The 25,458-nt window shown below is 37.7% G+C and overlaps 1 protein-coding gene across 2 annotated transcripts in view; it reads right to left on the bottom strand.

Moving 5' to 3' along the window:
* The window catches only part of ME1 (malic enzyme 1), a 153,058-nt gene that overhangs the window by 13,600 nt on the left and 114,000 nt on the right, over positions 1-25,458 (bottom strand). For both annotated transcript variants that reach the window (XM_015621539.3, XM_033512905.1), the window contains exons 7-9: positions 22,439-22,548; positions 12,977-13,074; positions 11,065-11,178 (exon numbers count right to left, since the gene is read on the bottom strand). In XM_015621539.3, the coding sequence (XP_015477025.1) occupies positions 11,065-11,178; positions 12,977-13,074; positions 22,439-22,548 (322 nt within the window). The remainder of the gene's footprint in view (positions 1-11,064; positions 11,179-12,976; positions 13,075-22,438; positions 22,549-25,458) is intronic.

Genomic DNA, 25,458 nt, shown 5'->3' with positions numbered 1-25,458 from the left:
AGGTCTTGAGTGTTCTCCTAGAGTGATCAGTACAGAAATACTGAGATAGGGGCACTAGATTTCCTTTGTGGATAAAATGTGGTATTGTCAGCCCTGAGGAAATGCTGCAGTATTAATAATTTTTGGCATGTTCATACCTGAATCTTTCCACCACCGTATGCATTTTGCAGTCTGTCATTTCCCAGCATCCCAGCAGATGTCCCCACAGTCTGCACACACACTTTAGACCCATCTCATTTTAAAGCAGGAATTTTCCTTAATGTTTTCAAGGGAAAAATATGAAGCTTGCTTTTTAGTCATCACAGAAAAAGAAACCCCAACATTTATGACTTCCAGACCAAAAGCTTGTTGCTAGGATTAACTCAAAATACTATAATAAAAGCCACTTCTCATTCTAATCTGCTGATTGGTTGGAATTAAAATGCTTGGTGGCAGGTTTGCTGAGGAGCCAGGAGTGAATGCCCTGGGCCACCATCCAGTCCCAGGCTGATTCTTTAGATGGTTCCTTAATGGCTCATCATGCTGCTGCTGGGGAGGCCAGTTTTCCATCTGACCTTAAGACACAAGGTCTAGGAGACTGCCTTGAGCTACCAAGGAACAAAAAAAAAAAAATCACCTCTTCAGGCTGTGGCAGGCTGGTAGTTCTGACCCCCTCCAGGATCTGCAGATCTGAACAAATTGCTCAGGAAAGGTGACCTTTGGTTTTTTTCCTCAGACATAACAGCCAAGAGATCAGGGCTGACATCTTAGTGGATAAAGATGTTGCTATTCTTTCATTTTCAATTTCAATCAAAACAAATAACCAAAATCCTTCATGAAGGAGACTTACTTTTTTATACAGTTTTATACTTGACTGGCTTTTGAGTAGGTGTTAAAACACTGATGAAACACCAGGGATTCAAAGTCCTGACACTGACAATGATCTCTCATTTAATTGGCTAATCAATTAAAGGAGTACTCAAAACAGTAAGGATGTGATCCACTGCATTATTCTTCAGGCTGCTAGCTAGTGAGACTAGTGCTAGCCAGATGGGTCAGCTCAGGTCAGATTCATGTCTGCTTTACCCTAATTTCTATCTGCTCTTAATTTCACACTTGATATTCTACCTTTCTAAAAAAAATACTCAAACAAACAAAATCCCCAATGCAAGTCAAAACCCAAACAATTTAAAGTTTACTTACTTATTCAGCTTTTGTCTAAATTAGTTTGATCCCATTAGTCATCACAGATCATGTCTCCAAGTAAATATTTTTCTAACATATTAACTAAGAATGAAATATTAAATTATGTGGCTTAGCAAAAATAACAACAGCTATGTGCATAGAGATTTTTTGCTTGGAAAATGCTTATAAAAGAAATTATATGGTTGGGTTGTTTGGGTTTTTTTAGTATATATATTTTAAAATAAATTAGAATCATAGAATGGTTTGGGTTGGAAAAGACCTAAAAGATCATCTCCTTCCAGCCAGCCTGCCATGGGCACAGACACTTTCTACTAGATCAGGCTGCTCAATGCTCCATCCAACCTGGCCTTGAACACTTCCAGGGATGGGGTAGACACTATTTCTCTGGGTAGCCTGACCACCTTCACTGGAAAAAAAATTCTTCCCAATTTCTAATATGAATTGACTCTCTTTCAATTTAAAGATAAAATCCCTTGTCCTATCATTCCATGCCCTTATAAAAAGTCCATCTCCACCTTTCTTATAGGCCCCTTTAGGTACTGGAAGGCTGTAGAAGGTCTCCTGGGGCCCTCTGTTCTCCAGGCTGAACAGTCCCAATTCTCTCAGCCTTTCCTCATAGAAGAGGTGTCAGTAATGTATTTTAATTGTTAATTCAGTGATCCCAAAGGAGCTACATAACACCTCCCTAAGCTCTACATCCAAGATTTCAAGACCAGCCAGTTGATTTGATTACAAAACTTCAATAGTTTAGAGGCCACTCCTTTAGACGGTATTTTTTTTGTCCACAAACTGATAAATTCTTAAGTTCTGCTCTCCACCAAGTAGAAAGGCAGCAGCAAGAGCATGACTAGCTTTCCTCTGTGCCCTGCCAACAGGGCAAGCAAGGGCTTGCAGGATGGAAGAAACAATTCAGTTTTGTGCATCTTCCTTAAAATAAGGGGTTGCCAGTCCATTTAGTATGAAGTTCCAGACATTCATCCCTGAATGCCTATAGATGGAGTAAGAAATCACAGAGTTTTTGTCAGCCAGCAGAAAGGATGGAGCCAAAATGCAGAAGTCTCAATTCTGGATTTGTGTGGTTTACTGTCTTGTCTCCTTCCTGACACTGGAGAGATGCAAAGTGGCTGGACCTGTCAGTGCTGAGCTTCTCTGACTAAAACATCTTCCAGAAGCAGAGAGAATGTCTTCTGACATTTCCATTTCCAGCCCTGGCTCAGTCAGCTTTTGTACTGTGGCTGCTGGGAAATGAGCAGTAAAGGATCAACACAAAACAGCACAGATCAGAAATTGCTCTGGTCTGCCTACATCTCCATAATCCTAATTACTAACAAATTAGGAAATATAGGAAAAATAATAACAAATACTAACATGGCGCACAGCTCACCAGTAATTCATTTCTTCTCCTAATTGGAAAAAGAAAAAATGTAAAATGCACAGTTCTTCGAAGAGCTTTTGGATGAGCTCTGAGGTTCTGTGTATGAAGCTCTGAGTCTTTTAAGTAGAAACATCATCTTCAGTCACATTCAGATATGCCTTCTAAGTCCACTGTCTTGCTCTTTCAGCATCATTAAAAATCCATTCAGTCAATGAAAAGGGCTCAGAAAAACCAGCACTTTAAAGGCCTTTAAATACCAAACCTCTGTAGAATCTCATTGTTTCACTGAAGCACCTCAGTGCTTACCACACAGGGGAGAGATTTTTTGGAGAGATTTTTCCAGGAGCTCCTCTCAAAGGCTGTTATTGCACTGTTGTTCAAATAGCTGTACGAAGACTCTCTAGGCCAGGCATCAGTTGTTTTAAGGTGTATTATGTTTTCTATTATGTATAGCATATGTAGATGTACATAGAGATGTATGTCTCTCTCCTGCACCAAGGGACACTACCCAAATCCACATAGAAAGTCTTTCACACTGAAATCCACAGATGAACCAAGAGATTTAATGTGATGCCTGTGCAGCTGTTTAGAGAGGACACAAACTCACAAGCTCTTTCAATAGAAAGAGGGAGGCAAAGCGAGAAAAACAAGCCATATATTCTTCTTGCTTCTACTTCCCAAATGTATTCATCATCCCAAGAAAGAAATAAAAAAAGCACCAAGATTATTTCCTTATAATTTGAAATGCTACATAATCCTATATGTTTTTCTTATCTTTTATAGAATAAGTAATTTTCTGGGGGCATTATAATAAGTTTTCTTGAAATGAAAAAAAAAAACCCAAAAGAAAACAAACCAGAAAATAAAGACAATCAACCAAAAAACCACTAAAAACTAATGTACCATAAAGAAAATCATAGTATCTTTAATGAATAATCAGGCTGCCTGAATAAACTATACAATATACTTTCTCTAGAATACTGAATGTTGAAAATATTAACAATACTCAAAAATATTAACAATCCTTAAGTCCAAAGACTCATAATAAAAATGCCAGAAATTACTTTTTACTGGAAAAGTATTGCTTCTATCACAGTATAATTGTGTACCAAGAAACATTTGGGTTATATTGTATTTGAACAAAAGAGAACAAAGCAGCCTGAAAACAGATATATTAGAAGTCACTGTGGTATCTGAGATGGAAAGTAATATGAACTAAATTCTTTATTAGCAAATGAATTACAAAGGTGGACTGTGTTAAATCAGTAGATGAAGTACAGAGATAAAGAAACAATAGCAGCATTCTCTGTGACATTATGTATGGAAGATGTTGGTAATCCTAAAATGTCTCTACTCCTTAATGGGTCAGTCATTGGTATTATATTTTATTATTACAAAATACAGTCCCATGAAGACCAGGACCTTTCAATTCAAGGAGCAAAAGGAATTAACAGGACTCAGCAGTTAACAGTTCTATGAAAAAATTGCTTATATTTTGCACTTGCAATGAAAGCAGTTCATAGGGAACAGATTCTGGGAGGGTTCTGAAGTTTTTTGTTTCAGGGTCTGATCAACAGGGGTCAGGTTTCAAGCAAATGTACATCACAGCTTTCACAGAAAGTTACTCTTCTCGTCACATTATAGCCAAATTGAGGCTCAGATAACAAACAAAAATGACCTATCAATAAAACCCTGAGAATTTTCATAGAAAACAGCTGTAAAAACAGGAGACCAGACTGCCCAGCGAACATCTATATGGGAAATTAGAAAATGGGAGGCAAACCTTACAAATACCACCAATGCACAGGCTAACGCCAAGGTCTGTTTGAGCTGGTTCTGCCGGGGCTGCCCCAGAAAGCAGGGCTGGAAGAGCAGAGCAGCTCTGTGTCAGTGAGGCGAGAGGCAGGGCTGGAAGCTCTCCAAGAACTGCTCTTCCCATCAGCTGGGAGGCAGCTGTGAATCAGGCAGAGCAGCCTGATGACTGCACTGTCCCACATTCGAGGCAGTGCTGGCGCTCGTCCCGTCTCACAACCAGGGAGGCACAAATCTATTTATATAAACACTTGCCTGCATTTCACTGTGTCAACTGTGGCTTATTTAAACAAGAGCTCAGAGATCAGTAAACAGATAAATTAATAAAATAATTTGAGGTTCTTAAATACTGAAGACATGAACTACATAAGACATGACAACTTTAGACCAGTGAGCAAAGCAGTCCATTAGTAAGTTGAGCATTTTCAACCACAAATTTTTTGCTTTTACCTGCATTCTTCCTGTGAGTTCTCTACTGCAGAGTTAAGAGAAAAACAAACAAAAAAGCAATTGTGAAAAAAAATGTGGTTAAGAGTCATGGGAGAAGGTGGTGAAGCACCTCCCTTCTAGGAGATGGTCTCTACATGGAGTTTTTTATCTGTTTCATCATAAATCCATGGTCTAAAAGTTGTTGAGAGCTCTAGGCAGGGACTCCCTGGGGAGGGACCTCCATGGGAGGCTCCAGAATCATGAAAGGAATGGATGGCATAGGAGGTGCACAGAGAGAGGGCTGGGAGGGGACAGGCCAGGCTCCCCCAGCCAGAACTCCAGGACTGCATCAGGTACAAGAAGTCACACAGTGCAAAATAAAAAAGGTGGAGGTATGGATATAGACTCACTGGGCAGGGTTTGACTTAAGTCCCAGGGCCTGCAGGTGACAGAAACTCCTGTGCCACCTCATTTAGGAACCAAAGAGCAGAGACATGTAAGCCCTCCCAAAACCCCATACTGAGATTCTAATTATAAAGTGACAGTGTCTCCTGATCAGACCCATCATCTAACATCTAAAGGTGAAGAAAATACATTAAAACCAAACCAGGCAACTTGGGTACACAATTAATAAACAGTTTGTTGCCAACTGTTTAAAAAAACCTGTAATATTTTGAGGAGACAATGTCATAATAATTGGCAATAAAATACACAATTAAAGTAAGAAATACAATTCTGGTGTTGACTCTAAAGCACATTGTTAAAAAAGTAGGGCTGTTTAGTCTTGTAAAATTTATAAAGTACCCTTTCCATGTAAATAAGCATACATGGTTAATAAGCTAATATGGTTAAAAGGCAGGACAAAATTTATAAAGATAATTATTTCAGGAAGATAAGACCTGAGAAGCAGAGCAAATCACAAATCCACAGAACAGTAGAAAATGGAGCAAATCAATCATTAATTTCAGTAACAGAGCATGAGTGAAAGAAATAATAAACCAGCAAATTAGGTCCCCATATCATCAGTACATCTACTGCACACACTGTCAGAGAGTTACATGCCAACAAAGGCAATGGGTTTTGGTGGTGTCTCTTTTAGAGAAACACCCCACCAATCACCCTTTTGGCTTGTCCTCACTTGTTTTCATACATTACTCACTGAGAATGAGTAATGCCACGAGCATTTGGAGACAAATTAATGTTTCCTTTTTGCAAAACTTGTACTTGATATAGAACATGATAAATATGAGATGAAAGTGCACAGATTAATTCCCCAGACATCAGAAAAACTGATGAAGCAAACAAGGATTGCTTTGCTAGGATGTTACATGAGTAAAATAAGGCAGAAACTGATTTGAGTGATTGCAGCACCTTGGAGATACCCAAGGCATTGCATTTTTTCTAAAATATAAATAATTTTTTTGGCTCTAAGAGTCCTAGCCAGTTGCAGTCAGCCATAAAAGAACTGATCAAGAATAGAAGTGTCAGATTAATTGGCTGTTGATAAAAAGAAAGCTAGAAATAATTAAAAGCTAGCAGAACTGGCAGACAGTGGTATATAAAAGTTAAAACCATTATCAAATTCATATCTAGTATGAAATTGAAACTTTTTAAAAGAGTTATTATTGATAAAAAATTTTAAAAAATCAGTAACAGTCTGGATGGGACTCAGGTTGGTATGATATTTCATTGTGAGCTCTGAAAATTCTTTCACTTGTTCTATGAGTCTGGCACTGAAATTCTGGTATCATTCCCAAATGTCCTCCATCATTCTTCTCTAAGCAAGGACTGAACAATGTATGTACCCAGCTTTGACCAAACCACAAACTTTAATTAGGGTCATATCTAATGCCAGTTAATTGGTTGTGAGAATCTTTAGCAAATAAGATTGCCAGGGATAATGAAATGGGGGAAAGAGGATGAAAAATGAAATTCTTTTATGTGATTATCTACAGGTTTACCTGGTTACCTCCATTATAATCAATCAGCACCACAGAAATTTTTAAATTTTTGGGATCTATTTCAGTCTTCCTCTGATACTAAAAGATCAGTATTCTGAGGCCTTCAACCATCAGAACTCAGTGAATATTCTTGTGCTTGTCAGATAGGGTTTAAGATCACAAATTGAATGGATATTTAAAATACAAATCACTCAACTAGCCACAAGTATTACTGTGCTGAACTAGAAAGAATAGAGTGCAAAACTGTCAAAAGAAACATTTATCCATGGTGACTTAATCTTTAACATTAAGGATGACATTCATCCCTCTGCAAAGGAACAACTTTTGTGCACTAGAGATTATGTGGTGTACAAAAATGTAATGCTGCCTTGCAAATTACAGAAAAGCTTCACTGCAAGAGAAGCATGTTTGGCAGCCCAGGAACATTCCCTGTCCATCCTCAGCGCAGGAGCAGCCATCTTTGGCAGAGGGTGGGGGGAAGTTTCTGCTAAGTCCATTTAAATATTAAAAATGCCTTATTAACTGTATCACATTTGTAAGAAGTTCTAAGAACCCTCTTGCCTATCACCCTACCCTGTTCTTGGTATTGCATTAGAAAACAAAACAAAACACAATAAAAGCCTTTGCAGCACACTACTGAAATGCTCAGACAATGGTGAACCTTGTGAACATCCTCACATTCTGCCTCTTCTCAACTAGTTGACACAAAAGAATTGACTGTATTAAAGTTCATGGACTAAGACTTGGCTATTAATACAGCTAAACATGACACTATGGCAGCTTTAAAGAAGACACAAAATGTGTTCACCACACATCACATTTATGCAATATGTGGGATAAACAGAAAAAAAAAAAAACAGGAACACTGAGAATAAAGGAATGGAACGTGGGAGACATTACCCACCAACATGTTTATATAGGTAAATTCATCAGACAGATTGTGATTGCGTGATATTTCAGAATTAAAGATGAGGCCCAACTGATTATATATAATCCTCAAGTACACAAGAGTGCAAAACCAACTTTAAAGTGTCTCTTAATTAAGCATTAACATTTCCATTTAAATACACATGGGATACTTAAGACATTAAGTTTCAAAAAGTCACACTGTTTAAGCAGCAAAATTCTAATGATATTATGATGTGCAAAACTTCCTCACCCGCCTTTGGAAAACAGTTTCAAAAGGTAAAAACATTCTGAAGAAACTTTAAAAGACCAAACAACAACCCCAAAGTGGTATCTACAACACTGTAAATTCTCTAGTAGAAAATACAGAACACAACTATGGGCAGTATAACAAACACAGCCTCCATCACCAATCTCTTTCACCACAACATAGCAGCAAAGTTGGTCATCAGGCCTGGTTTAATGAAAACAGATGGCTCCCATGGGGGGAAAATAAAATTAACAGGAGAATGAAAACACAGCTGCACTTGAACTAAAATTAAAAAGCCACAAAGGAAAAATTCAGCAACAAAAACCTGGTAAGTGACTTCGTGGCAGCTTTTGAGGGTGGGGGAAGAAGAAAAAGGTGGAAACTGCAGCCAGGTCAACAACAGTTCACAGGTTATTTTTCTTAGGATAGAACTGGTTGAAATTCTAAGGAATGCAGATGAAAGGAGAAACAATGTTTAAATCTATAGTAACATATTCAAAATTAATGATCAAAGGCCAGCATAGAATATAAATGATGTAAAAATTAGTTTTGTTGGACAAAGTAACTGCTGAGTCTTCAGCAATTTTGTTATTTCTCATACTGCTAAAACAACCGATCAGAATATTTCTAGTACTAAAATGGTCTCCCTGCTTCACATAAAATTCTTTTGATCATGCAGGTTTTGGTGAGGCAAATTTTAAGGGACATTTATTGATCAGGTTTCCACTGATACATGTCCTTAGTAGGAAGAAATAAGTGTCAGTTCAGTTTATGCAAAAATTGATTAACTGGTGATCTATGCTCTGATTTTGGTAATTCTTACCTCTGCAATAATGAAAGGAATTTTAATAATAAAGTTCTTCTAATTTTACCTTGATCTCATAAATCTTCCTCATTTTACTTCTCTTATCTCATTTCTAAGAGTCTGGAAAGTTCTTCAAGCCTTGCAGCATTTTTCTGCAATCAGCTAAAGCCAAAATAATTTCCTAAGTGGACCTAAATCACAGCATTCTCTATCAGGCCAGAAAAAGGAATCAGAAATAGTTTAATTATTTACTCATTGTATATATAACTTCCCAGCAATTAAATCTCAAGCCTCTTGAGGTTTACCTTGTATTTACTTACTTTGGAGGGAGGGTATTTTGCCCTTTTTTTTTTTTTTTCCCTTAACTTTTCAGGGGGGAACATTTTGCTACAGAAGAAAGCCAAGAGAGGACTCCTAGACCAAGGACATGTTTCCTTATGTACAGCCCAGGCCTTGCACTGACAGATGTCCCTCAAACACAACACAGCAGCAAATACCCACCCATTCTCAAGCCCCTTAGGACAGACATATGGGAAAACTGGTGCTGCCAGGTCTTCCAGGAATACAAGTAATGACCTGAAATATGCACTGTCAGTTCCTGCTGCTTGCATCAACATCTGGCCACAAATTCAGCCCTAATCTACCTCAGACAGCTGTTATGTCTGGTGATCACAAACAGTTCACAAATACACTCCAAGCAGAACACGAAATTCAGTGGACTGCTTTTTTGGACAAAACCCAAATTAAAGTTCCACCAAGAAGAATAAGCAGAGGAAAGGAACATTGGGGCTGTGTGAGACACTGATTGGTTTTGGCACTCCTTAAGAGCGCAGAAGCTCGAAGGTGGTGAGGAAAGAGTGCAGTCACTGAGTCACTAAAAATTTAGAACCTATTAAAGGAATGAGTCTCTGAGCACCAAGAGCAACAACAGGGATTCTCAGCTGACTGGCAAATGAGCAGTGAGAGGTGCAAAGAGACTGGGACAAGAAACCAGGGAGCAAGAAGAAAGTCTGGTTAACCATCTTGGCTGGATGGCCATGCAGCAGAGACCACTTCTACTGCTTCAGGACTGTGAAGTTCCTACACTTCTGCCCCTGTTAGTTTGTTTCCTTAATCACCAGGAGGTAATTTTAATTCAATTGTATAATTTGATATGCCCAGTTTCCATGGTGAAAGAAATGGTGCAACCCGATTCCTCTCAGGCAACCTCAAGGTTTCAGCAATACACAGACAATACACAGGCCTTCAGTCATTTATGTTTGGACATAATGTCACTTCAAAATTATTAGATGAAAACCAAAAGGATTAAAAATACTCATTAAACAAATGAAAAAAAAGCACCAGAGGAAAAAAAGATCCGTGTCCTAGATACCTGCATTCTTCTGTATCTGATCAGGCTACTTTTGTGCCTTTTAGCAAGGGATGACTGAGATGACCTTGGTAATATTTGCCCATCTCAATGTCTATGATTGTACTATTTTCCCTTTGACAGTATGAGTGAAATGTGCTGTGATGCTGTTCAATAAGCCAGCAGACACTGCCTGCAGAATGCATCCTCCTGATGCACAGTTGTGTGAAACACAAAAGACCTTTAATATCAGGCAGCCAAAAAACACTGTGAAGTGTGGTACCAACAAAGATGACCACAAATACTGCAAACTGACCAGCAAGGTAAAAAGGCAAAGGCAACTGGCCTCTCATCCATTTCATTTAAGTAGCTCACAAACTATTAAATATATAACCACCTTTTAAAACATACCAGTTTCTTTATTCTGGCACATGGAATTCATATGTTTCTTTATTTTGGCACATGGAAGGAATGAGGTAAGGGCGACTGATGAAGTCTCTCAGCAGCTTCAAATTCTGACCAGTGTTGATAGCACTGCAGACCACAACATCTGCAACATGAGCTGTATCACTGTGCAGAGAAGCTTTTTGTTGCAATGCATCTCAGTTTTTGCAAAAGGATGACTTGCCTGCCATCCTAGTAATGTGTCTATCTTTGTCCAAGACTGTGGTAACAAATAATAGTAACATTTAGATGGGAAATACTAAACCCCAAAGCTGAACATTTCTTTTCTTACACATTTCTTGAACTGCTGAAAAATCATCTTCATCACGTGCTCATCCCTAATAGAAACAGAACAGGAACTCCAAGCATAATCATGCCCCCACCAAGTAACATGTCTGTCATTAATTTAATAAACTTTAGAAAATAAAAACTACTCACTATGCCAAGAGACATATTCTTGCAGTTGCTTTCACAAGGAATATGTTCTTGTCTTATCTACAGAATGCAAGTAGTATCATGATATTTAAAGTAATGAGAAAATTATATTACCTTTACAACTAATCCCTTCGAGTCAACCAACCATATTCTTTTGGTAGCTGCATCTTTGGATAGCCCTTCTTTTTCCATAGCCATAACAACAAGGTTTGCTATCCCCAGTGCAGCCTAAAGGAAAAAGAAGAAAAGTAGAGTACAGAACAAGAAATGAAAGAAATCCCCTGCTCACATGTCTTACTTACCCACTATTTTAGATAAGTTTTCTAATTTAGTAAACAGTAAAACTGAATGATTATTTTATCCTTAAATAAACCTAACAAACTGTTGCTACAATTTGGTAATTAAAAAACATAACACAGAAGAATAGCATAGATAAATATCAAATAATATAGAAAATTCATAGTATAGATAAATCTTCAGATGGCTCTTAGAGGGTGGAGAGCACAATAAATGTTGAGGCTGGAAACTAGAAAATGCTAGAAGTAACATTTATTCCACATAATGACACTTCCAGCCCTGGAAGTATTCAAGGCCAGGTTGGGGCTCTCAGCAACCTGGTCTAATGGAAGGCTCCCTGCCCATGACAGCAGCAGTTGAGCTAGATGGTCTTTAAGGTTCCTTCCAGTCTAAACCATTTTATCATTCTATGATATTCATCTCAGAATGGAAATATTTTTTTGTCTTTGAAATTTTGTAATTTAAGCTAAAGGAAATAACAGTCTGCATGCCAGAAAGTAAAGCACAAGAGCTTTTGCTCTTATCTTTCTCTAAGATGTCCATCAGAAAGGTAAGCCTCCTTTTACCTACCATTCATGTGTTTTGTAACTCTAGACTTGGCTGTGCTCCCAGTCAAAGCAGGGGAAAGAAAAACTCATGTATCAATCTTTTGCTGAAATGTGTTTCATTCTTACTGGATTTTATAATATTTCATCCAACAGATTAAAGGTCATACAGGCAGAGATTGAAAACCAGGCAATAAAACAAGCCAACAGACTGCTCAGTATTTCTGATTACAGACCCATATATGTATTTTTTGGCGTTGATTCTGTTTCTTGTTCTTTATCACCAATTTTCACTGAGAACCAAGGTTTTCCTTTTTTCTTTGTTAAGAAAGAAGTAGGTTTTTTAAAAAACAGCTCCTGCATCGGGGGTGATAGCTACTATTACCTCTTTGCAGGAACAGCCACACTAAAACTATTGACAATAAAATAAACATTAGACCACAAATTCATCTGCTTGTTGAACATGGAACAAAACCAGGGGAAGCAACTCCAGAGAGATGGATAGTCTTGACACAGTAAGGTGGTGACATGGCAGATATGGATATAAGCCATTTTGAAAACTGCAGACATAGCACCAAATATTTAATGAAATTAAAGAAGCCAGCATGGGGTTGTAGGCTTTAGAAAAGAGATGACAAGCCACACTGTAGATAAGCACAGCCTGCACTTGTGTTTCAGCGGCTTAGAAATTAATACTGAAAAATTAGTATAAAAAAATAGTGCGCATAAAGATCTTCAGAAATGGATGACCTTAATATGTAGAATACTGAAAAAATATATTCAATGACCAAAAAAAAAAAAAAATCAAAGGGGCACTTCTTACTAAATAATGCTGACTTGGGTAAATATGTTGTATTTACTTCCTCCACTGAATTTCCTCATCTTTCAAAAAATGTTTTTCTTGGTCATATTGAGAGCAGTTCAATAATTTACAGCAGAAGAGCTAAAACTTGAAGTTCTAGAAAGAGAACAGATCTTCAAAAAATGTCTTATAAAAAATAAGAGGCTTCCCCAGATGATCAGATTTTTCTGCGAATTTATATTTGAACTAAAAAACAACTTTCAGCAGGTGTCAGTAATCATTCTACCCATTTAGTCTTCCTGTTCATTTGATACATATAACTCAATTAAATATTAATAAAAGTCATCATAGTACAATTTTCCCCATGTATAAAAATACCTACCTCTCCAGCTCCCTGGAACAACACTGTGTGATCTGATAATCTGTTCTTGGTGATGCGCAGAGCTGCAAGAAGACCTGCAACAGCAACAGATGCAGTCCCTGAAATAAAAAAAAAATATCTGGTTATTCTCAAAACAATTATAAAACTTTACATTTTAAATAATATCACAGCATCTTTTGGCTAAAAGATACAAGTAGTGAGGGTAGTTACAAATAGTTGAGTGGAGTTGGAGTTTTCTCTACTTTATTCTTACAAAAGTTAAACGTAAGTGAGAATATCATCAGAGTAACATTAAATAAAATACAATAGATTGATTCTATGGATGGGTATAATGGCTAGGCCATTCAAACTCTTGTAGAATATTCTAGTCATCATCTTTTTTAGAACAAAGGGTGTGAGAATTCAAACAGAAGTATTTTGAAGAAATTCAGATACTGAAAATTAAGTTACTGGTTTCATTCTTTAAATAGATACATTTCAAGTACAGTAAAATACAAGGCTAAGATAAAACTTCATTTCTCATGGGGAGGTTGTCAGAGTATAATATCAAACTGAACATTTACAGAGAAGCTAAACTAGCTGAAAGAATAAGGCCAGCTTATTTAAGACTTCAATCCTCTGTGACAAGGGTTTCAGTTTAGTATCTTCTAAAACATTGGAGGTACCTTTTAAATCTATCTTTGAGTTATGCCACACAGGGAAAAAGGCTAACATTTAGTTTTATGATTCTTTCTTCTCCAAATCAGAACCCAGAGAACAAGATACTTGTCTCTCTTTGAATGGAGAAATTTTGGTCCTCACTGTGAGAAAAGCTATTAATAAAAATTAGAGCTAAAAAGAATTCAAGCAGGCATCTAACTCAGACTTGTTCACAGCGTCAGGATAAATCTAACCTCTGTGATTGCTGACATATCTTCGTCTAACTTGTCTTTAAGGTCTTCTTTCAAATACTCTTATATCTCCTCAGCAAGCTATTCCAGTGCTTAACTATACTTTAGGTTGAAAATTTCAAATCTAAACATTTCTTTTCTTCTTCTCCTTCTATTTTGGCCTCTTACCTACTACTGGAAAGCCTGTTATTTTGCAAAAATAATTTATTACATTTGAAGACTAATGGTGTTCCAATCAGCTTTTCTTATCTGGAACAATCCCAATTCATCCACTCTTTCAGAAAGCTAAGTTTTCTTAACTTGAACTGCTGCACCCAAATCGATACACTGCACTGCAGATGAACTGTCAGCACTGCTGAGTCAAGCCATCACCCTCTGTCATGTTCAAGAAGATTGTATTTAGTCACCAGGACCTCATATCTGGCTCTTTTGACCCAAAGACTGAAGGTGACTCTATCTCCTCAACAAAGCCTACTGGAAGGGGGAGACTTTTCTTTCATGTGTTTGTGACTTCATGCAACAAGTTTGTATTTTTCACAAATTATTATCATCACTAAAGCAGAAGGTGAGCCCAATTAAAAAAAAAAAAGTAGACTCTATTCCTGCAAGGAACTTGGATCCAGTAAAGACATCCCATGGATGGGAATGTAGCAGTGAGGTAGATAACACCTCCAGCAAAGTTAAGCTTTTAGAGGAGATTCTGAAGAACCAATTGCAGATAGCACTGATTTCTCCAGGACTGAAAAAGCTGTCCAGATATGAACAACTAGGTACTGAAAGTCAAAACATGGGTTTCAACAGTCTTTGAAGATTTTTAATGCCTATCTGATTCAGAGAGAGCTGGACCACTGGGAGACGAACACAGGCCCTGCAATATCCAGTTCCAGGAACAAAAACTGAATTCTTCCCTCTCTGGGCAGCAGCTGTCACTGGCTGACTCAAGGAAATCAAAGATGAGGCCATAAATTATTTTGAGAAGCCTGCAATAACTTGCAAGGAGAAGGTCTGCTGGCTCCTACAAGTCTGTTCCTGATCACCACTGCCATATCTGCAATTGCCTGCAAGCCATGCAGCTGTAGGCAGAATTCACATTGCTACTGATTTTTCCTTCATAAAAAAGAGTGAAATGGGCATGACCAGCCTGACAAAAGCAGTTGGCTCAGAATCTGAGTACTGGACAGTTGCCCTCAACATTCAGGTCCCCTAAATTTGCTGTTCACAAGTCTATTTTCTCAGAAACAAGGTTAATTTTAAAGCTGAGACAGCAGTAATTCCCACATTAAACTCTATGAGATGCTCAAAACAGGCATTCATACTGCAGGCACACAGACTGTTGATTTTCAAATGTATGTAGCTAAAACTACAGCACCTAAAAGAACAGAAGTAGTAAGAAGCCTGGTACTGGGTAAACCTTTTTTTCAATAATATCATTTGGGTGTTGAAGGCAGGGTTTGAATCTGTGGTTTGTAGGCAGGATCATCTGAGTTTCAAGAATGGTTACCTTTTCAAAAAGAAAAGGTAAAGCTTAATAAAATTTAAGAACACTTTTTAAAGTTAGAAAGTCACTTTCTAAATCCACTTAAAATAACATGTGTCTTCAGAATTAAGTTTGTTTCATGCTCTTGATTATGACTTCTCACTTCAATCATCAGAAATACAGGACACCTTGTTCTCAGCCCACTTAATGTTTAGGCCATACAAATTTGGCATTTTTTACTTCTTTAGTCATTTTTATGACTTGTTCTGTCCCTGATTTCTAAATAAAAAATCTTAAAAATGGTTCCTCTGAGGCATGGTTTTGGGAACAACAACCATCAGGCTGACACACTTCCACCCCACAGTCTCTAAAAACTAGCTGCTTGCTTTCCCAGATGAAATTAAGTCTTCCTCTGGCAAGTGCCAAGCTGGCAAAGACCAAAAATGGCAAAAAAGAGAAGTCAGAGTGTGCTCTCAGTTTCCCTTGGTACTCTACCAAACAATCCTCATAACCAGAAAAAAAAAAAAAAATCCCATGGTCTCATTGGATGCCAAATTCTTTCTCCTATTTTATACTACACAGCTGTGCTTGTAGGGGAGGAGGAGGAGGGAGCCTACATAACACAGTTTACTCCTAAGACCATCAATCTGGTCTCCTGAAAAGAAAGCTGAGCTGGAGCACTGTAAGATCCCTGTTTTCCTTGAAGTTGTGGCCACCACAGCACCCTGCCCCCATCAGAGGAGCTCTCAGAGAGCCATGAAAGCTTCTCTTCAAGCTGCTTTGTGGTGACAGAGTCAAAATGAAACACCACAGATTTATAACAAATGGGAATGCTGGGATACCACTTATCTTCATGGCTGATGTACTGTTGCTAAGCTTGTTAGCTGGAAAATGGACTGTCATTAAGTATTACCTGTCACTACATGATTGTCTGCTTTAAAGAAAAAATGAGGATATATGAAACATAAATAAAATCCTGCACTAAATGTCAATGACATTTTGCATTAAATATTTGCATAGGATGTGAGTTAGTGTTACCTGTATGCTCATTATGAGGGTGATTCAGAACAAGGCTATAATAGCAATAGATAAAAGCTTAAATATGACATTTCTCTGAGATCAGGATTTGCACAGAATTGCTCTAAAAAGAGTGTTTTAAAGTATTCCACACCTATTTTATTCAGCCTTTTGACTCTGAAAGGAATAATAACCCAGTTTATTAGATTATTGAACCCACTATCACTGCTGCTGGCAGCAGCTGTCATCACTCCTCGTCAGCAGCTTCCCTTATTCCTTCCCACTGAAAGGGGGGCACCAGCAGCCTGAATAGCAGATCTGTTTAACCGGAACTGCTCTGACTAACGCCATGACCTTAAATTTCACCCTGAATACTGGCTCCAGTTTTTGAAACAAATCAAAATGCAATTCACATCCATCTGCTAAGGCAGATGTGAACCACTTCTTGCGGACATCACAAGGGCACAAACAGAATTTTGTCACTTTTCTGACTATCATCGCTGTAGGAAGGAGAGAATTGGCCAGAGCACAGGTTAAACCCCTTGTGTGCAGGATAAGACAGACATTGTTCAAGGATATGATTTTGAAAACCCATTCTATTGTCCACAGATTTCTAGAAGATCAATCAAAGCAAAATTAACAAAGGGTATTTTCCTAAAGCAGTGTCAACTGTTGCAACACCAAACATTTAATTATAGTTTTATAGGAAGGTAAGTCATGTCTTGTATAAACACAATAGATGTGAAATTTCAAGGTACACTATTCTATACCAAGTCTTTGCTTTCTGTGCAAGATTCTTTAGCTTTGTTACAGTAAACTGCAAAACTGAGCCTGAATATGTTAAAGAAAATATACAGCCCTTTGGGGTTGATGCACTATAAATGTTTGGGAGCACAGAATACTTTTTCAGCAGATAAAATTGAACCAAAAAAATGGGGGGAAAACCCCAAAATGTGAGGAATAAGACCTTAATTTACATTGGATGTCATTTGATTTAAACTAGTAAGAAATGGCTTATTGCACTGAAGCCTTTGTCTGTTATTTAAAGTTTCAAAAAATAAAACTTGTAATCAAGTGTTAGTAGTTCCTTTACATAATTTTACCTATCTCATTTTAAAAAGCTAGCAAACAAAAAGAGGGGAGAACACTTTGCAGCACATTCAAAAACCTGAGGTATTCATTCTGGGCTAAAAGATTAGGAAGTGGTAAAACTAAAATTCGTATTTCTCAATACACAGCATAATAGAAATCAAATGTTAACATTGCCAGCCATCCAAATAGCACTTCACAGCATGCCAGGGAAAAAAATCCATTCCCATCTCCTACACTTACAGGGAAAAAGGGGAGTAAAGACCCTATGGAAAATATGAGATCTCAGATGCTAGTGAGGCAAATACTACAGCTTTGGGTAGTTCAAAAGGCCCCTCTTTTAAAAGATGGGAGCTCCTTCTTCTTGCCATGAATGGGCTTCTCAAAGCTTCGTGTGCACACTGCCCCGATCTGCAGCGGGCAGTGAAAAGAGAGGAAAGGCTCTAGGCAAGGAGAAATGTAGCCCTTCTAAAACAGCAATCATTTGACATGTTTGGAAGTGGATAGAGAGTCCCAGCAGCACAGGATGGCTGAGGCTGGGAGGGCATTTGGTGTGACTCCTTGCTCAAGCAAGCAGGGTCACCTGGAGCTGGCTGCCCTGGAACATGGTGAGAATGGATTTATTTTTTAAACCCATAATGAACAAAAAATGAAACAGAGCAATTCTTGTACATCCACATGCTTGTGTATACACATTGAAAATTATACAAAAGCTATAGTAGGGGACTTAGCTGAAAATATACTGATTTCAAAATAAATTTACGACTGCATTACAAAGACATGATATCATGAGTATACCATAAGAAAAATACACTTCACATAACCCTACAGAATCTGTATTTATAGAATTTTTTCAAAATTATTTTATTTTTAAACTTATTTCATTTAAAGAATCTCAGCATGTTTCACTTGAAAGCCAATGTCTCTGAAAGTAAAGCACATGTCTATGAAAGTTTTCTAGTTTGCATATCTCATCAGAATTTGAGATTTATGGTATAAATATCTGAGCTATTATGCCATTCCACTGTGCATTTTTCAAAATCTTGGTCAGAGAAAGAACTGGAAGCCCCCATGCCCATCACAGCCGTAACAACAAACCCAAAATCTTCCCTACAATTTGATTTCAAGAACAGAAACTTCCAGGTACCAAAGGTATCAATTTTTATATTAATGTTAAAAGAATTGAATCTTAAAAAGGACAATGTTTGTGACACAGAAATTCTGATTTCTGAGAAGGGCACTGACTTAACATTGAATTGGTCACAGCATAATTTCCAGGTATAATTTTTCTAGTTATTCAAATGGCAGTCTGCTGAACACTTAATATATATTTTAAATAAAATCAAAATTTAAAATTAAAAAATTATATTAAGTTATCTGTGGTCTACATTTCTTATTTTAGGTCTCTTTCTTTTCATAATATGTTGTTGCAATCAAACAGCACAGCTGTTAAAAACTAATGACATCTAAGGTCATGACGGATACCGAAGTTAATTCCAATCCAGTGCAATCCCTCCGTGTAAATATTTTTATTGGCATAAAATACAGGCCCTGTGTTCATCATGGGGGAAAGCATTGCAACTGTGGGCACAGTGAAGTAACAAGAACTGTAACTCCAGTAATACAGAGCAGAGAAACACTTATTTTATGTAATTGTCTTACACTACAGAAGGACCCACAGAAAACAAATGCACGTCTCTTAAGACATGCAAACACTTAAGCCACTGACTGTGCTCAAGTAGCAGAAACTCTTTCAACAGACTCAACAAAGTCAGAATGGGTGTGGAAGGGGAGCACTTTCAGCTGGGTTTGCAAGGGGCAGGAAGGTGTGGCCCAAACCAATCTCACCCACAAGCAGGATTTCAGCACTGGCCTGTACATCGGACTTCTGCTTTATCTTAGAGACTTGTTCAACCTCCCTGCAGCCCAGAAGGGAACTGGTTTGTTTCTTTAAGGAAATTTTCAAACTCTGAATCCCAAGCCTGCTTCCTTCGAGGGCGGTCAGGCAGAGAACATATCTCGCCCCAAGAAACAGCTTTGTTTAGCAACACAAGCCCCATGGGTCCAGTCCCAGGCAAGCATTGGAAAGAAAAAAAACTGTATCATATCTTCTAGAAAATTCCACCCTTTCTTATGATACCTTCTTTCTAAATATATTGGAGATGAGCAAACTTGACCTAATTCAGGAATTTCTAAATGTTGTGAAGTTGGACATCACAAAATTAATTCATATTTCTCCCATATGGGAAATTATGAACAAACTCCCCTCAGTTTTGGAAAAGGTTCTCTAAGAGTTAGAACCAGATAAAAGTATTTGTTTTAAACCAAAGGCTTTCTCTGATTTTCTTTTCCAATAATCTGTCTCTATTTCAGAGAGAGAAAAAACCAAACATCAAGCTGATTTGTGATCAGAAAAAAACCAGTCAGGAATCCAAAGGAAAAAGTGAATATTTTCTCCCTAAGGAAACATTGCTATTGTGTTTGTAAGAAGATATTTTGAAAATACGACTATGGAGAGATTATTATAATTTCAGAGAGAAGAAATTCACCACCTATCCAAAAACAAAGATGCTTTTTAAAATGCTAAAGTACAAGTAATTTTATTATTCCAATACAGATTTATACCATTTGGTCAGAATCCCGTTCACTTTTGTTCTCAATTCCTTGTGTACAGAGAGGTAATGTAGAAAAAGTTAAAAAGCTTTCTCCAAAGCAAAGGATGTGACCACACTGTAGCATTATTCTCTGAATAATATAGAGAAAAAAATCCTCAAGCCTTTCTAGGAAAGACATTAAACATTTCTTTCGATCTTAAAGTAACTTTCTTTTGAAAAATATTATTACTAGAAGTTGTGTTTAAAATACCATGTAAGAACTATCTTCAGAAATTATGGCAAATTAGATACAGTGTTATTTTTCTTTGCTTTTATTGGCCTGGCACTCTTGTCAGCTTCACTGCTGTAGAAAATACAATTTGCATACAGAGCAAGCCACTCTTTCAAGTAGCCTGGAAAAAAAAAAACATGCTATTTAAAAACTGAAAATCTCTAAGGACTGATAAAGAAGTTAGTACTATCCATTCTCATTATAGTTGCTAAGTGAAAGATCCTTCGGGTTTATAAAACTGGAATACAAAGAGGGATAAAAGATCAATGAGCTGTTATTCTATTTCATTTTATTTCAATTAGGGAGAAGATGACATGCTATGAAAAAAAAAAAAATTAAAATTGAAGGTAACTACAGGGATATGATGACAAATGACAGAGACCAAAAAAAAAATGTATCCACTTTCACCTCTTGGAAGCTACACAAATATTAAGGATGGAGATCACCCAAAAGTCACAGGCATTGTTTGTGAAAATATCAAAGGCCTCACAAGCACAAATTAGATTGCAGAAAAATAAATTAAAAGACTGCACATGGCTGCACTTTTAAGGAAGGTTGATAGCTGCTGCAACAGTTCAGACAAGATCCAAAGGGATACCTTCCAACACTTCTGAACTTCTAGACACCTCCTTCCAAGGTGCATGAGAGAGAATGAAGTAGGTTGAAAATGCAAATACATAAAAGGCCTTGTCAAGTAAGTTTACCCATAGTTGGTACGCTTTTGCTGAAAAACTTCCATTTCTCTGAAACCACATTCTACTTGAGCCTCTTTCTGATCTGGATTAAGGACCTTCATCTGCAAGGAAAGGGAATTCCTTGTAGGAGCTGGGCCTCTAAACAACCAGGGAAACTTCTAGATGCTCTTTGGCTTGCTATAATGAAGTGTTGTAGCCATGGCTACACTCAGACCCTTCAGGGTAGGAAGCACCGTGCTTCTTACAAACGGAAATGACATTTTATAATTAGTTTATTTCCCATCTGGGAGGTTGTCTTCCATAATCTGTTTCAGATGCAGAAACAGAACTCAGCCGGGCTTCTAACAGGAACATAGTTCATAGCCAAATCCCTAACACCAGAAAGACAAGGGCTATTTGAATCCACTGCCATGCACTGAAATATGACCTGGGTCCCAAGCATGATCCACTCAATAAGAACTTCTAGAAAACTCCAGCTCCTAATAGTTGGCTTCAAGTGTCACTGAAAACCATGAGAAATGAAGACAGGTTAACTTCCATTTTTGACCTATCACTGCTGAGACCCTCATATACCCAAGGAAACACGAAGGATAAGAGGCAGATGGATACAGAGGGCTCTCTCTGGGTATCTCTCCAGCAGCTCATCTGACTTCACTCTCCTCTCAAGGATGGGAGCCAGTGCCCCAGAGGAAGTTATACACTTACTGCACTAGAGGAAGTTATTTTCCAGTGCTCTTTTTCTGCCTGGATCTAAGTAGTAGCATACACCCCTTCAGCCCTACTTGTCTGTCTTGTGAGGCAGGAACAAGATGCCTGTTTAGATTAGCGCTGGGGAACCCTCCTTGTTGACATTTCCCATCCTATATATATTTTCCTTTTTCCAGATGCCAGAAATTATTCAGATGGGAAAAAGAGAGTCAAGGGGATCATTTCCCTCTAAAACTGAATGAGACTGAGGAAAAATTACATGAATATTTAACTGAGTTGTCAGCTTAAAAACTGAAATACAGTTTGACATTTATCAATCCAGTAGCATGGAAGAACAGTGGAGCAGTTGTCCCTGAAGTGACAAAGAAAGTACAGTCCTGGTTTGAGCTTTGACATTTGCTCAAAGAAGTCAGTAATTTATATGGGGAAAGCCATTCACATACTAAACTATTAAAAAAACAACAAAAAACCCCAAAGAGTGAGCATCTAAATAAAGTATGAGGTGTAAATGAGAGGTGAAAGGTTAAGAGCAAGTGCAGCTCACCAAAAATCCAAGCTGAGGAAATCCAAGGCAAAATGTGACCTGTACATCTACAAGTATCACAATAAAGCTGATAGATTTTTCCCCTCTGGAAATTAAGTCTTGTTTTTCTGTGGGCTTGTGGGAACAAAAGTGAAGAGAAGAGAAGAAGTTTCTTACCTTGAATGTCATCATTGAAAGTGCAATACCTGTTACGGTACTTATGCAGGAGGCGGAATGCATTGGCATTAGCAAAATCCTCAAACTGAATGAGGCAGTTCATGCCATATCTAGAAAAACAAGAAATCACGAATTATGTTTAAAAAGTTTCAAAATTATACATTAAAAAGCTAGTAACATTTGTGGTCAGATTTTTAACGCAAGTATAATACGAATCATACAACTCTCAACATATTTCTGTTATATTTATATTTATTACCTTTATGTTAATACAGATAATTTAGAAGACATAATCATACTACTAATAATATTTATTCAGTTCTAAGTTATGAATAGAAGATCAGTGGAAAATACCTTCACCCTCTGCAGACATCTCAACAGAAGTCTCCACTGAGCAATTAACTGGTGAACAAAAAAAGGTCCCTCCCAACACAAACCACTCTACAATTCCATGGCTGTATCTTTATTTTTTTAAAATATGGAAACGCAAGACTCCTGGCACTAGATTTGTATGTCAATACCTAACAATTAAACAATTGCTCTGCTGTGCCAGGTAAGGTTAGTCGTAAAATGAAAGTTAGTAAGAAGTTAAATGAAATTAATATTGCCACTATAGATCATGGAATGTTTTGGGTTGGGAGGGACCTTAGTGATCTTCTCATTCCAAATCCCTGCCATGGGCAGGGACACTTCCACTACACCAGGTTGCTGAGAGCTTCATCCAACCTTGCCTTGAACACTTTCAGGGACAGAGCATCCACAGCTTCTCTGGGCGACCTGTTCCAGTGCCTCACCACCCTCAGAGTAAAGAATTTCTTCCCAGTATCCAACCTAATCGTAATCTCAGTCTGAAGCTGTTCCCCCTCCCCCCGTCCTGTCACTAAGTGCTCTTGTAAATATTTCCCAGTCCTTATATGCATTTTTAGTAGTACTGTCTCTGGATTCTTTGCATGCCAGTCACATATGGCATTTTCAAGTACTTTCTTACAACAAAAGCAAAAAGAACCAAAGCAATGAAAATATATCTATATGTATCTGAACTACAGAAAGACTGAATTCAAGCTCACAGACATTTGCAAGAGGGCAAGATCTCAACAGCACACATCTTGATTGAGCCAAAGGAGGCTTTCCTTATTTGCTAACATCACAAATCCATGAGAGACAGTCAAGCTGTCAATTCATGCTTCATCCAGAAAAGCAATACATACATTTAGTGAGCAGTTCAGTGTAAATACATTAACCAAGTTTTTCTTTAAACCATATATGTGTTTGGCAACCACATTAAGCAAAGCCATCAGTATTTTAAAAAAAGACAAAAATTCCTGTGACTAAACTCATTTCCACAGAAAACACATATTTACAGCTATATTACAATTAGCCAAATCTATGGAGATTCCACTGGCAGGAATGGTAATCTTTGCTGAAAATAAATACATTTTCAGGTTTGATGGAAAAACCTGGACTTCTTCAGCAGCATAATGACAGGCAACTGTTTAAAAGAAAATTTGGCAAGCCCAGTATTGTAAATCACAACTGAGTTCAAATAAAACACTAGAGCTAATTTCAATAATTAATTTAAATTTATAACCTGATTCAGTTTCTGACATAAATTTCTGTGATTCCATAAGGGTCCAGGAGCTGACAGTTGCATAATAATATCAAACTAATGAGATTATCACTCGAGAATCCTGGAGCTTGGTTGTATGTGTTTCTTGGATGTCATTAGGCTGATCTGTTTCTTTATTTTACCATATATAACATTCCATTTTCTCATCTGCATTTTATTTTCTCTGTTTTCTTATCCATTACCTATGTAGACAAAGACCAAAACGCCCTGTGAGTTGTAATAAAAGTGTCCCTGTAGAAAACAATCATCCTATACTGGGCAGACTATCCATATTAATTCTCTGAGCCAGATATCGTGGCTGTTTAATTAAAATGGAAAAAATGCAGGCAGTCTAGCTCTGGCCCTCTGAGATTTTGGAGTCATAGCAGAAATATTTCTAAGCAGCATTCTTATGCATTGCACATGTAACACCTGACATCCAGGTAAAAAACTGAGACTTCAGTGCTGCACACAACCGGCAGTACCTTATAAGACTTGTGAATTTTGAGGTCTACGTTCTTAAAGAAGTCTAATCAAATCCCATGAGAGGGTACCCATGAGAGACAAGAAAATTATGCACTGTTTCTCTGCTTGGAGTATTCTTGTTCTCAAAACCACTAACAGATGAGACATATAAATAAGTTAATACAAAATATCAGGCATTCCTGAAAATCCCTTAGCAATAATGAATTTGCTACAAAGGTGCCACACAGCTCTGGAAGCAATGACCATACCAAAAGAGCCATCAGTTCTTCTATGACCTCCACATCTTACTATTTTAATAACTTAAATCAGAAAGTTGAGCTAAAACCTAAACCAATATTTTCTTTCCTGTATCACTGCAATAACCTTCCACCCTTCTCACACTGATGAACAGTTTCAGTTTTAGTGGCTTCTGCACTATAAAAGGTAAGTGCTTGAATCTACCCTCGTGGAAGCAGAACATGGTCCTCTCTGTCTGCACCTCATACCCTGCTGTAATTGCAAATTTTTGGCTTGGAACTGTACTTCTTCACAGGTGAGTAGGGAACACAAACGACTGTGAGATGAGAAGGGAACCAAGCACTTTGGTGCTTGTTCACATGCAGTCATCAAACCCTGCTGTGCCTTTCAAATCACTCAAATTCCAGCAACTGTGGGCCACTACAGCTCTGTGAGTCATATTATGCAGACATGCAGATCTCCAATATAAATGAAAAACCTTTCATTTTGAGTATGTCACCAGCAGCAGAGCTCCTGAAGCAAACAGGCATTTTATTCAGTTACAGTGCTGCACAAATGGGGGTGGGAGTGTTGATGTGCAGAAAGGCTCTGCAGAGGGATCTGGATAGGTTGAATCCACAGGCAACGTTGATATGGTGGTGTTTAGTCATAGCTTGGACTTGATGATCTCAGAGCTCTTTTCCAGCGTAAC

This window comes from Parus major, chromosome 3, assembly GCF_001522545.3.
Source record: "Parus major isolate Abel chromosome 3, Parus_major1.1, whole genome shotgun sequence".
NCBI lineage: Eukaryota > Metazoa > Chordata > Aves > Passeriformes > Paridae > Parus > Parus major.
The sequence above is the reverse complement of the archived record's forward strand: the minus strand, read 5'-3'. Positions and strand labels throughout refer to the sequence as shown.